Source organism: Salvia hispanica, chromosome 3 (assembly GCF_029641045.1).
Source record: "Salvia hispanica isolate PSC_SH4W2 chromosome 3, Shi_PSC_v1, whole genome shotgun sequence".
NCBI classification, from domain to species: domain Eukaryota; kingdom Viridiplantae; phylum Streptophyta; class Magnoliopsida; order Lamiales; family Lamiaceae; genus Salvia; species Salvia hispanica.
Window position 1 is genome coordinate 2,567,946 of NC_142694.1, and position 13,416 is coordinate 2,581,361.

The 13,416-nt window shown below is 42.9% G+C and overlaps 3 protein-coding genes and 1 long non-coding RNA gene across 4 annotated transcripts; 3 read left to right on the forward strand and 1 right to left on the reverse strand.

The window, feature by feature from the left end:
* Nucleotides 1-1,190: 1,190 nt before the first annotated feature.
* Nucleotides 1,191-11,632, reverse strand: LOC125214815 (uncharacterized). Its single transcript, XR_016136987.1, has 3 exons — nucleotides 11,505-11,632; nucleotides 2,216-3,407; nucleotides 1,191-1,896 (listed from the first exon to the last, which is right to left on the reverse strand). It is a non-coding gene; the product is annotated as an uncharacterized LOC125214815 (long non-coding RNA).
* LOC148929942 (uncharacterized) lies at nucleotides 1,356-3,079 on the forward strand. Its single transcript, XM_089068085.1, has 2 exons — nucleotides 1,356-1,913; nucleotides 2,304-3,079. Exons 1-2 carry the CDS (start codon nucleotides 1,356-1,358, stop codon nucleotides 3,063-3,065), a joined length of 1,320 nt encoding a protein of 439 aa, XP_088924211.1. The 3' UTR covers nucleotides 3,066-3,079.
* On the forward strand, nucleotides 8,420-10,830 carry LOC125214814 (uncharacterized). Its single transcript, XM_048115979.2, has 2 exons — nucleotides 8,420-9,595; nucleotides 9,928-10,830. Exons 1-2 carry the CDS (start codon nucleotides 9,038-9,040, stop codon nucleotides 10,687-10,689), a joined length of 1,320 nt encoding a protein of 439 aa, XP_047971936.2. The 5' UTR covers nucleotides 8,420-9,037; the 3' UTR covers nucleotides 10,690-10,830.
* On the forward strand, nucleotides 10,941-13,309 carry LOC125214813 (uncharacterized). The gene is made up of 2 exons (XM_048115977.2): nucleotides 10,941-12,065; nucleotides 12,360-13,309. The coding sequence occupies exons 1-2, from the start codon at nucleotides 11,418-11,420 to the stop codon at nucleotides 13,152-13,154; spliced, it is 1,443 nt and encodes a 480-aa protein (XP_047971934.2). The 5' UTR covers nucleotides 10,941-11,417; the 3' UTR covers nucleotides 13,155-13,309.
* The last annotated feature ends 107 nt before the right edge of the window (nucleotides 13,310-13,416 follow it).

Genomic DNA, 13,416 nt, shown 5'->3' on the forward strand with positions numbered 1-13,416 from the left:
TACAACTAAAGTACTAAACTAACTTGAGACTCGTCAAATTGGAAATGGTGCAGCGGTCAGTGGTCTCAGAATCATTGACCATGACTCCGATTAGGCCTGGAACTATAAACAAGGTGCGGGCCAAGAAATAGGAAACCAAGCCTCATAAAAAATAACCACAAAAATAATCCGACATGGTCCAAAAATATAGCAAAGCAGTGAAAATGATTAGTAAGAATAAAATTAATTAGACCTAGTCAAAATGAACAAGATTGATGTGGACAAAGAAGCTTTCCTTGTAATTTCCTATAATCTGGTTATTAAGTTAGTTAAAGAACTCAGATCAAATATCTTAATCATCATGTTTAATGTGTTGGGCCAGCCCAAATGCACAATAAAAGATATAAAAATATAAATCGTTTTAAGTACAAATATCAGTCACATCTTTCACGGTAAGTAAAAATATATAGGATATTGGTTATATAAATCATAAATTATGAGAAAATTCTGATATTTCCAACAAATTTTGAAAGTGGTTTTGATTATTACAAACTCTTGAAAATCTACAATTCTCCCAACCCAACACAAATAGAATTTTTTTTCAACTGATTTTAATCTAATGTGGTTAGTCATGAGGTCTATGCTATTTTTAGTCTGAATTATGCACATGAAACCTAATTTTTGAATTCTGGCCTTGACTGATATGAGCTTTTAATAATATAAAATTGTGCCTCATAAATTTGTTGAATTTAAAGATTGACCCATAGTGGGAATCACTTATTTCATTCTTCTTAAAAATAAAAAGTAAAAAGTTCTAACAACCAAGAAGCGCTTTCCTAGTAATTTCATTTCCTCTTCAAGAAAATGTCACATAAATTTAATCACGACCAAGTCCTAACAACCATTTCCTCTTCTAATTTGCTTATATTTAAATTCCCATTGCATAAATAAGGAGTAATAAAGAAAACCATTGAGTTGGTCTATGACGAGCATGTTCCTTCTTATCTATATGATAATTTACCAATTCTGCATTTAATACCCTCTTATCTATACGATACTTTACCACATCTGCATTTACTCCTCTATTAAGACTATTTTTAGTGGACGAAAGTAACATGTTCTCTTCATAAATCATTATATACAAACAACAATAACTTCTCGTGTTGTTTTCAACCACGGTTCACTAAATCATTATATATACAAACACGGGATTCATATATAACTAACATTTCCACTCAATTTCTTTTACGTTTCTTACATCATGGACGGGGGAGTCAACCCCAAGTCAACCTTATGACAACCATAAATAAAACATCAATTCTACCTACATTTGGAGAAGTTCATCAAGAAATTGAGCAATTATTTGAGAGAGAGAGATGGAAATGCTCTACGAGAGCGCAGCAAAAGGAGATGTAGAAGCTCTGCGCAAACTACATCAAAAAGATGCATTTCTCCTAGAAAGAGTTTCCTACACAGCTCAAAACAACACTCCTCTCCATATAGCAGCATTAAAAGGGCATCTACTCTATGTTGAGGAGATCTTGAGGCTCAGCCCTCGCCTTGCTGAAGAGCTCAACTCTCAGCAATCGTCGCCTCTCCACATCGCCTCAGCACAGGGCAATGTGGAGATCGCGAAAAAGCTGATCGTTAAAGCACCAGATATGTGCCTGTCCCGCGACTCTCAGGGCCGGAACCCTGTCCATCTTGCGGCCATAAAGGGCCGGGACAAGATGCTGGAGGAGCTTGTAAGACAAGCTCCTCTGGCTGCTCGGCAGAAGGTGGGTCGAGGCCTCAACGCCCTGCATTTGTGCGTTGAACATGGCCAGCTTGGGGCTTTGAAGGTTTTGGTGACGGAAGTGAAAGAGCTGATCAATGCAAAGAATGATGATGGTGACACCATTTTGCACATGGCAGTAGCTGGAAGAAATACTCAGGTAAACAAAATTTTCTATAGTTTTATTTGTCATTATTTTTTGTTTTATAGGTATCATTCATTTTATTATTTTTGGATTCAGTTAATGTTTCATATGTTAAATAAAGCTTTTTGAACTAGCATTTTAGCCTATATTTAAAAGAATAGATGCTTCAATAATGTGGATTGACTTTTTGAGCTATCAGTTTTGCCTAATTACATTATGAATTTTTGTTATGAACAATAAATGAAGATCATTCAATATTTCATTGGAACATGAATATTACTACATAGGATCAAGACTGAAGAACATGAAATGCATACCTGATAAATAGGAGTAAAAGCATCTGAATGATTGATCTGTAACATCTTCTTTACCTATAATCAAGAACATAAACACATAATATTGCAGATTACACAGTATCTATGGGAAGACGACAACGTGGATATCTATGCAAAGAACGCCAATGGCCAAACAGCAAAGTCCCTTTACGAACAAATCCAACCCGAGGCACAAGAAGATTCTGGAGTCGCCCATGTTCTGTGCCACGGGCTCAACAGATTAAAAAACAAACACAGAGACACCCAGCCGGTGAAGTGGTTGACCAAGAAACGAGACTCCATAATGGTGGTTGCGATCCTCATAGCAACCATGGCTTTCCAGGCCGGGGTGACCCCTCCAGGGGGCGTCTGGCAGGAAGACTTCACACACTATGACAACGGCACCCTCGTGGCTAATCCACACAAAGCAGGGGAGGCCGTGATGGCCTACAAAAGCGAACGGGCGTTCAAAAACTTCATGCGCACCAACACTGTGGCCTTCGTAACGTCTCTCAGCACAATCCTGCTGCTCATTAGCGGCCTGCCCTTCAGGCGGCCGCTGTTCATGTGGATCCTGATGGTGATCATGTGGGTCACGGTTACCATGACCGCGGCAACCTATGCCATATCGATTACTGTGGTGACTCCAAAGAAGGATCGGAGGTCACTGAGCAATGTCATTGAGATCTCGCTAATTGTGTGGTGCAGTGTGATGGGGATTTTGCTTGTCGGGAACACGATTCGTTTGATCGACAAGTGGTTGAAGAACAGAGGTGTTGTTATATGGAGGCCTAGAAGGTTTAGGCATGAGGTGGAAATGAACCAACTGATCAAAATCAGCAGTCAAAATTGAGATTTTTATTTTCATTTATCTGAAAGCACATCTATCTAGTTTCCTATGCTTGAAATTCATGTATGAAAATTAGTATTCTATCATTTTCATGTTCAACGCTTGAATTTTCACATGTTCTCTGGTTTTTACGAGAATGAAAATGTTCAAACAAGCAAAGTAGCAAGCAGGTTTTGAGCAATTTATCACTGGAATGTTAGTTCATGGTCAAAATAATCAAATCTCAAAAAATTGCAAACCTTCGAGAAGCAGCAATTTTGATTTCTTCTTACTCAAATCCTCAAATTTTTCCATCACGATTTGGTAAATTCGACTTTTCCCAGCCCTATTGATGAACACCTCAAGCTGCAAAAGTCAATAAATTAAGAACATGAATTACAATGTTCATACAAGCAAAGTGTCGAACAGTTTGTGAGCAATTTCGGATAGCCTCAAATCTCTGTGTATCATATGGCTAACAACTAGTATAAACTACTGTTCTAACTGCTACCACTTCAAATTTGATGGTCTTCAGTGTCTAGCTATGAATTTATGGTCGTTGCACGTTTTCTAGATGAAGAATATTATAATCATTTTCTTCTAATAATTATCTGAATTAATTTATATTCTGCGTAGCGTTGACTCTAAAGCCCAAATTGGCGGGCTAAAGGTGAACAAAATTCCCCCAAAATTCTTCAATCGAATTTGTGAACGTTGAACTCTGTACGAAGCAGCGATGAGCGGATCGGTGCAGCTCCTATCGCAAATCCTAAAGGAAAATCCGCAAATTCTCCAATCGTCGGAGATCTCCACCGCTCCTGAAAATCCTCTCCACGCCGCGGCGCTCCTAGGCCACCTAGAATTCGCGAAGAAGCTTCTCAGCGCGAACCCCGAGCTCTCGAAATCGGTGAGCTCGAGCGGCTCGTCGGCGCTTCATCTGGCGGCGGCGAAGGGGGATGCGAGATGGTGAAGGAGCTGGTATCGGCAGATTCATCGATGTGCGGCGCCCGCGACGGGGAGGGGAGGAATCCGGTGCATCTGGCGGCGATCAAGGGGCGGACGGCGGTGCTGGAGGAGCTGCTGAAGGCGGATCCGACGGCGGCGGCGGAGAGAGCTGCTTGCATCTGTGTGTGAAGTATAACCGCGTGGAAGCGATGAAGGTGATACTGCAGTTTTTGGAGGAGGGAGATGATCGATTGGTGAATTGGAATACTGTTCTTCATCTTGCAGTTGTGAAGAAACAGCTTCAGGTTTGTGATTTTTTTATTTTTTTATTTTTATTTTAGCTTCTTTTTTGGGCCTAATAGGATTAAAGCATCCACAATGGTGCTTAGACCAGCCATAGGCCGGCCATTCTCTCCCCTGCCACGTCAGCAACACTAAAAAATCCACCTGTCACATCAGATTTAGGCCCGCCATAGGTCAGCCGCAATAAAAATAATTCAAAATATACTACATTTACGGAATTAAAATTACGATTAAATTACGGAATTAAATTTACGACACATATACGGGAAAAATAATCCATTCCATTAAAAAAAAGTACAAAGATTTTAAAAAAAAGTACATGATTTTTTTTTAAAAAAAAAGGGCTTCAACACACGAGCCCCGCCACTCTCTACTCCTCATTGCCGCCGCCGCTGCCGCCACCCGTGGTATCTGAGCCCACGTCGGAACCCCCTAGCCGAGCCCTCGCGATCTCCAAATCAACACGCATGCTCTCGAGCATCTCGTGAAGAAACATCTTCTCCGTGGGGTCAGTGGCGTTCTTCCACTCTTAGAAGACCTTGTACATCTGAGCCCGCGAATGGAGAGTGTACTCGAGTGGGGCGGGTGGGAGGGCGGAGGACTGGACCTCGCGGGGCGATAGGGGGGATCCGCCCCTCGCAGCCCGCTGCGCCCGCTTCTGTCCAACCGGGTGGGGGCGTCCAGTAAATGAAGGAGGGGATGGAAATTCCTCAGCATCCGGGTGGAGGTCGTGGGATCCGCCGCTGCTGCCGCTGTAGTCGCCGCTATAGTTCAGTCGCTGCTTCTTCGGCCACCCAGCGTCGCACCCCGCCCGGAACTTCTCGGAGTCCTTCAACAACAAGAAGCACTCCCAGAAGGTGAACTCCTTATACTTCCCCTCCAAGGGGAACTGACTCGCGGCTATCCTCCGGGCGTCGTCCTCATTCTGCCCACTTCTGAGCTGACGGAGGGCGTTGGCGTACAAATTCGCAAAACGGCCCACCGCGGCCCTGGTGCGCTCCCACCCCTTCCGGACCTCCTCGTTGCTGAAGTCCTTCCCGTGCGGGCAGTGCCTCCTATAGGCAGCTCTGATCTTCGACCACATGTTGACGACCCGCTGGTTGTTCGCAACCAGCGGATCGTCGCACACCTCCAACCACCCCTTGGCCTCCCCGGCGTACTCATCCTCCGTCCACTTCCTCCGGCCAGGGGCAGCGGGCTGCGATGACTCGCCGACCGCCTTGCCCTTCCCCTTCCCCCCCGTCTTCTTCTTCGGCGCGGCCCGCGTCGCTGGAACGGGAGTATCATCTTCCCCGAGATCGATCCCCATATCGTGCAATGACAGAAGGTCATCGCCAGAGAACTGCGTCTCCACTGGGGTCGACGTGTGAGACGAAGCTGTCAAAAAATCAAGCGAGGGCCAATATACCGTGTCCCCTCCCGGTGACCCCTGCACCCCCCCTGCATCCCGGGATGCATACCGTGCTGCATCCCCCCCTGCATCCCGCCCTGCCACATCATCCCCATCATCTGCTGCTGCATCTGGGGCATACCCCCCACACCCGGGTGCTGACTGCCCGCCGCCCGGCATACCCCCCTGGTTCCCCCCATCGCCCCCCCCCCCCCCCCCCCCCCCGGCGCACCAGCCATCATCCCCATCATCTGATCCCAAGGGATGTTAAACCCCGGGCCCATCTGCCCCCACCCAGATCCCACAGGTACCGTGGGAGTCTGAGATCCACTCGTCGCTGGACTGGACTCGTTGTTGTGATTCATCGCTCGATGATGCTCTTGTACAGAAAGTTAGAGAGAGAGAAAACTCGTTAAAACAAGTTGTGCAAATGAAAATGAAACGAAAATCGCGTGCCGATCGCTGGCCGATCGGGCCGCCACAATGGCGGCTAGCCGATCGGCCAGCGCTTCGGCCAGCCCACGCCGATCCGCTAGCCGATTTCGCTCTGGCCGATTGCAATGGTTCGGCTAGCCGATCGGCTAGCGCGACGAATCGGCTAGCCGGTCGCTAGCCGACCATTGCGGATGCTCTAAACTGACTTCAATGGCCAATTTGGTAGGGTTGAATTAAATTTAATGTTGAGCATTTAATTGAATATAGATGGTTAATTTACTAGAATAATTGATTGATCTTGAGCTAATTTTGTCCATTGATCAACGTTGGAATGGAATTTTTCTTAAGCTCATTTATCGATTGGTAACTGGTGCAACTGTTAGTGGTCTCAGAATCGTTGACCATGACTCCGAGTAGGCCTAGAACCATAAACAAGGTGCGGGCCAAGAAATAGGAAACCAATCAGACGTGGTCCAAAAATATAACAAAGCAGTGAAAAGGATTAGTAAGGCCAAAATTAATTGGACCTAGTCAAAATGAACAAAATTGATGTAGACAAAGAAGCTTTCCTTGTAATTTCTTATCATCTGGCTATTAATTTAGTTGAAGAACTCAAATCGAATATATGTTCAATGTGTTGACTATGGGAAAATTGTGATATTTCCAACAAATTTTGTTAATAACAAATCAAATTTTGTTAATAACAAGTTGAAGCACACATGCACAATCAATGGGAGTGAAAATGATATGAGAAGATAAATCTGTTAATAACAAATACTAGTATTAGTCAATCTTTCACGGTAAGTGACAATATTTGGGATATTGGTTTTCATGAACTATGGGAAAATTCTGATATTTCCAACAAATTTTGAAAGTGGTTTTGATTATCACAAAACTCTTGAAAATGTACAATTCTCCCAACCCAACACAAATAGAAATCTTTACATTAATTTTGATCATATGCTGCTAGTAATGAGGTCTATATTATTTAGTCTGAATTATTGTTTTCATGCCCTGATTCATGAAATATGGTGTTGACTTAATAATATAAAAATATGCCTCATAAATTTGTCGAATTTGAAGATTGGCCCATACTGACTTATTCTTCTTGAAAGAAGAGTAAAAAATGAACGTGCCAAGAAGTAACAAATGGGCGTAGGTAGACCTGCCCACAGTTCATGAACCCCCTGTTTCGATTTTGGAAAATATGGAACCGGAACCGAACCGTGAGGCTGTTTCACGGTTTCGATTCCGAACCGCCGGTTTTTGAACGGTTCGTAGCGGTTTAGGTTCGGTTTTGCGGTTTCACGGTTTTTTTTCTTAATTTTTTTTTGCCATATAGTTTGAAATTATAAAATAAATTGGAACAAGGAAATGGATAGTTTAAATTGAAGAGATAAATTCTTGTTAACACTAAAATGATCGTGAGTGTAAGTGAGGATAGAGAGGAATATTTATAGATAAAAATAGAGTGAAATGAGATCCAATTTGAATTTAAAATCAATATTTAAGAACAAAATAAATAAATAAATAAAAATAAAAGAAATGGTGTTTTGTGCAATCAATTTTGAATAGTGCAGCCATTGCCCAACGCCAACCAATCAATTTTGATTTTTGAAGACTCAACTAATCAATTTTGAAGACTATAAATTCATTATCCAATGTTAATTTGAGTATTATGCTTTATTTAAAGTAATCAGTTCTTCTAAGTTTTATTAAAAAATGTTCGATAAATATTTATTAATAATGATCCATACTCCATAGACTCCATACGTACAAAAAAACTATGTTAATTAATAAAATCGGAAATAGTATTATAAAGTTATTACCTTAACCACACTCTATGACCCCATCTTGTAATTTAGTTATTTTTATTCTATTATCTTTTCTCTTATGTTTTTCAAATTACCATCCAATTTTACCAAATAGTATTATAAAGTTATTTTTGCTACAAAATTTTGTCCCACATTATTGTTTCTACGGATATTACCAAATCTAAAAATGAACATATAAGTATAAAACTCATAAACTGGATCATTCAACAATGTTTTATTCAATGGAGTATAGTTTTAATATAAGGATTAACTATGTTTAAATTTATCATTGCATTGGCGGTTCGGAACCGTGAAACCGTCGGTTCGGAACCGTCCGGAACCAGCAGTTCGGTCGCGGTTTCGGTTCAAAAAATTTGAAACCTGAACCGAACCACGGTTCTAAAATTCACGGTTTCGGTTCGGGATATTTTTTGCAGTTTCGGTTCGGAACGCGGTTACGGTTTTAACCGCCGATTCGATAAACCTTGGGCAGCTCTAGGCGTAGTTGCTTTCCTAGTAATGTCCTCTTAATGAAAATGACACAGAAATTCAATCATGACCAAGTCCTAACAAGTAGCAACCATTGTTTTGTTTCCCATAATCGACCAAATTAAACAGCTGTGTGACAATCTAGTTGTCCATTACAAATGCAGTCAAACTAACTCTTTTCTAATTTGCTTATATTTACCACTACATTACTTTTGGTGTATATTTAATTCCCCATCGCATAATTAAGTAATAAAGAAAACCATTGAGTTGGTTTATACGAGGATGTTCCTTCTATCTCTCTTACTTTATCAAATTTTCCTATTGAGACTATTTTTAGTGGACGAAAGTAGCATGTTCTCTCCATAATATTTTGCTGGCAAACTACTATAACTCCTCGTGTTGTTTTCAACCATTTTGATAAGGGGACACTCTTCACTAAATCATTATATATAAACTCTAGATTCATATTTCACTAATATTTTACACTCAATTTCTTTTATGTTTATTAAATCATTGACGGAGGGGTAATCAGGAGTCAACCTTATGATAACCATAAATAAAAGACTACCTACATTTGGGGAAGTTCATCAAGAACTTGTGTAATTTAGAGAGAGGGAGAGATGGAGATGCTCTACGAGAGCGCAGCAAAAGGAGATGTAGAAGCTCTGCGCCAACTACTTCGAAAGGATGCATCTCTCTTAGAGAGAGTGTCCTACACAAGTCCAAACAACACACCTCTCCATGTAGCAGCATTAAAAGGGCATCTACCCTATGTTTTGGAGATCTTGAGCCACAGCCCTCGCCTTGCTGAAGAGCTCAACTCTCAGCAATCGTCGCCTCTCCACATCGCATCGGCACGGGGCGACATGGAGATCGTGAAAAGGCTGATCGGTGCAGCACCAGATATGTGCCTGTCCCGCGACTCTCAGGGCCGCAACCCTGTCCATCTTGCGGCAATAAAGGGGCGGGTCCAGCTGCTGGAGGAGCTCGTCTCCGTTGCTCCTCTGGCTGCTCGGCATAAGGTGGGCCGAGGCCTCAACGCCCTGCATTTGTGCGTCGAACATGGCCAGCTGGGGGCTTTGAGGGTTTTGATGAGAGAAGTGAAAGAGCTGATCAATGCAAAGAATGGTGATGGTGACACCATTTTGCATATGGCAGTAGCTGGGAGAAAGAATGAGGTAAACAAATTTTCCAATAGTTTCATTCATTTTATTATTTTTGGATTCAGTTAATGTTTCATATGTTAAGTAAAGCTTTTTCAATTAGCATGTTAGCCTATATTCAAAAGAATAGATGCTTCCTAATGTGGATTAACTTTTTGAGCTATCAGTTTTACCTAATTCCATTATGAATTTAAGTTATGAACAATAAATCAAGATCATTCAATATTTCATTGGAATATAAATGAAATGAAATGTATACCTGATAAATAGAAGAAAGAGCATCTGAATGATTGATCTGTAACACCTTCTTTACCTATAATCAAGAACATAAACACATTATATTGCAGATTATAGAGTCTCTACTCCAAAATGACAACGTGGATATCAACGCAATGAACTCCAATGGCCAAACAGCGAAGTCCCTTTACGAACAAATCCAACCCGAGGCACAAGAAGATTCTGGAGTCGCCCATGTTCTGTGCCACGGGTTCAACAGATTAAAAAAAAAACACAGAGACACCCAGCCGGTGAAGTGGTTGACCAAGAAACGAGACTCCATAATGGTGGTTGCGATCCTCATAGCAACCATGGCTTTCCAAGCTGGGGTGACCCCTCCAGGGGGCGTCTGGCAGGAAGACTTCATACACCATGACAACGGCACCCTCGTGGATAATCCACACAAAGCAGGGGAGGCCGTGATGGCCTACAAAAGCGAGCGGGCGTTCAAAAACTTCATGCGCACCAACACAGTGGCCTTCGTAACGTCTCTCAGCACAATCCTGCTGCTCATTAGCGGCCTGCCCTTCAGGCGGCCGCTGTTCATGTGGATCCTGATGGTGATCATGTGGGTCACGGTTACCATGACCGCGGCAACCTATGCCATATCGATTACTGTGGTGACTCCAAAGAAGGATCGGAGGTCACTGAGCAAGGTCATTGAGATCTCGCTAATTGTGTGGTGCAGTGTGATGGGGATTTTGCTTTTCGGGAACACGATTCGTTTGATCGACAAGTGGTTGAAGAACAGAGGTGTTGTTATTTGGAGGCCTAGAAGGTTTAGGAATGAGGTGGAAATGAACCAACTGATCAAAATCAGCAGTCAAAATTGAGATTTTTATTTTCATTTATCTGAAAGCACATCTATCTAGTTTCCTATGCTTGCAATTCATGTGTGAAAATTAGTACTGCTGTATCATATTCATGTTCAACATTGTCTCTGGTTTTACTCTATGAATCTATTGTTTGAAATATCTAAACTTACAAGAAATAAAATGTTCACACAAGCAGGTAGTATGAAGTACCAAACAGGTTAAGAGCAATTTATCATAGAACTGAGACTGCTAATTCATGATCAAAATTATCAAATCTCTAAAAGATGCAAACCTTCGAGAAGCAGCAATTTTGATTTCTTCTGACTCAAATCCTCACATTTTTTCTATAAATTCGATTTTACCCAGCCCCACGACAAACATCTGAAGCTGCAAAAGGCAACATACAAATATGGGATTTAGATATAAGAACATGAAATGGAATGTTCATACAAGCAAAATGTCGAACAGTTTGTGAGCAATTTCGCAAAGCTTCAGATTTCTTCGTTTTATCCCACAAACAATTACTAACCACTTCAAAGTTGATGAACTACAGTATCTGGCTATGATATTTATGGTCGTCGCAATTTTTCTAGATGAAGAATATTATAATCATTTTCCTCTAATAATTATCTTAATTAATTTATAATCTGCATAGCGTTGACTCTAAAGCCCAAATTGGCGGGCTAAAGGGAACAAAATTCCCCCAAAATTCTTCAATCGAATTTGTGCGCGTTGAACTCTGCGTAATGAGAGAAAGAATTGAGCTGATGAGATTGCTAGATCAGAACAAACAAGAAGAAGATGATCAGAAGATTCAGATTCAGCTCAAAAACCTGTACGAAGCAGCAATGAGCGGATCGGTGCAGCTCCTATCGCAAATCCTAAAGGAAAATCCGCAAATTCTCCAATCGCCGGAGATCTCCACCACTCCTGAAAATCCTCTCCACGCGGCGGCGCTCCTAGGCCACCTGGAATTCGCGAAGAAGCTTCTCAGCGCGAACCCCGAGCTCTCGAAATCGGTGAGCTCGAGCGGCTCGTCGGCGCTTCATCTGGCGGCGGCGAAGGGGGATGCGGAGATGGTGAGGGAGCTGGTCGCGGCGGATTCATCGATGTGCGGCGCCCGCGACGGGGAGGGGAGGAATCCGGTGCATCTGGCGGCGATCAAGGGGCGGACGGCGGTGCTGGAGGAGCTGCTGAAGGCGGATCCGGCGGCGGCGGCGGCGATTAGCGGCGGAGGAGAGAGCTGCTTGCATCTGTGTGTGAAGTATAATCGGGTGGAGGCGATGAAGGCGATACTGCAGTTTTTGGAGGGAGGAGATGATCGATTGGTGAATTGGAAGGATCAAAATGGGAATACTGTTCTTCATCTTGCTGTTGAGAAGAAACAGCTTGAGGTTTGTGATTTTTTTATTTTTTTTTTAATTTTAGCTTCTTTTTTGGGTTTAATTGGATTAAACTGACTTTAATGGCAAATTTGATAGGGTTAAATTGAATTGAATGTTGAGTTTGGTAGCATTTAATTGAATATAGATGGTTAATTTTACTAGAATAATTGATCTTGAGCTAATTTTGAAAAACTAAAAAATCCAAATTCTGAAAAATTCGCATGCCTCGATCCCATATGGTGAAAGGTCAGGGAATTGTGACAGGTCAGCGAATTAAGACCTATATTCTGAAATCTCTCGCAGATTGTCGAGTATTTGATCGATAACACGAGAATCGAAAACGGAGCACGAAACGCCGCCGGGTTGACAGCCCTGGATCTGCTCCTGCAAAACCCAGGAGATTTGAGGGATTTGGAGATCAAGCAATGTCTAGAACATCAACACAATGCAGCATCGCAAAGCTCGAAAAAAAGCATGAAACCGTCGTCGTCTAAGCTCTCCGCGAATATGCAGCCGAAGAAACACAAGCACACGGACTGGCTGGGGCGGAAGAGGAGCGCGGTGATGATCGTCGCTTCCCTCACGGCCACCGTGGCATTCCAAGCCGGCCTCTCCCCGCCAGGCGGAGTCTGGCAGGGAGACTTCGCGGGCAACCCTAACGGGACGGCCCGGGCGGACAAGGCCCACAAGGCCGGGCAGTCCGTGATGGCCTACACGCTCCCGGACAAGTACGGGCAGTACATGGTGTTCAACACGATCGCGTTCCTCGCGTCCCTGAGCATAATCCTGCTGCAGGTGAGCGGGCTCCCGATGAGGCGGAGGAGGTGGATGTGGACCCAGATGGTGACGATGTGGATCGCGATATCGGCCCAGACGCTCACGTACTTTGTCACGCTGATCAACATGACGCCCAAGCATGTGGAGAACACGGTGTACCACGTGGCGAGGGTGTCGGTGATCCTGTGGCTGTTGCTGATGGCGGTGGTGTTCGTCGGAAACATGACTAGGGCGGCGTTGTATGTGATGAGGAAGTATGGGTATCTTGAGGAGAAGGAGAGGGAGGTGATTGTTTATGAGGAGGAAGAGGATGAGCTTTGATATTGATGGCTGTGGTTTGATTAGTTTTTAGTTTTTTTTCTTTTTTTTTGGTGAATGGATTATTTGTACAAAATACTATGTTTTGATCTTGTGTAATTTGCATTGATTGTTAAGCAGCTGATTTTTAAAGGGAACTTCTGTACGTATAACTTGAATCAAGGTTTGTCAAAAATTAAACTTGCAGCTGCTTATCTTAGAAGAATCATTCCATCAATCCAATCACTCCAAAACATATTATTAACGAAAATATACTGAGATTCAA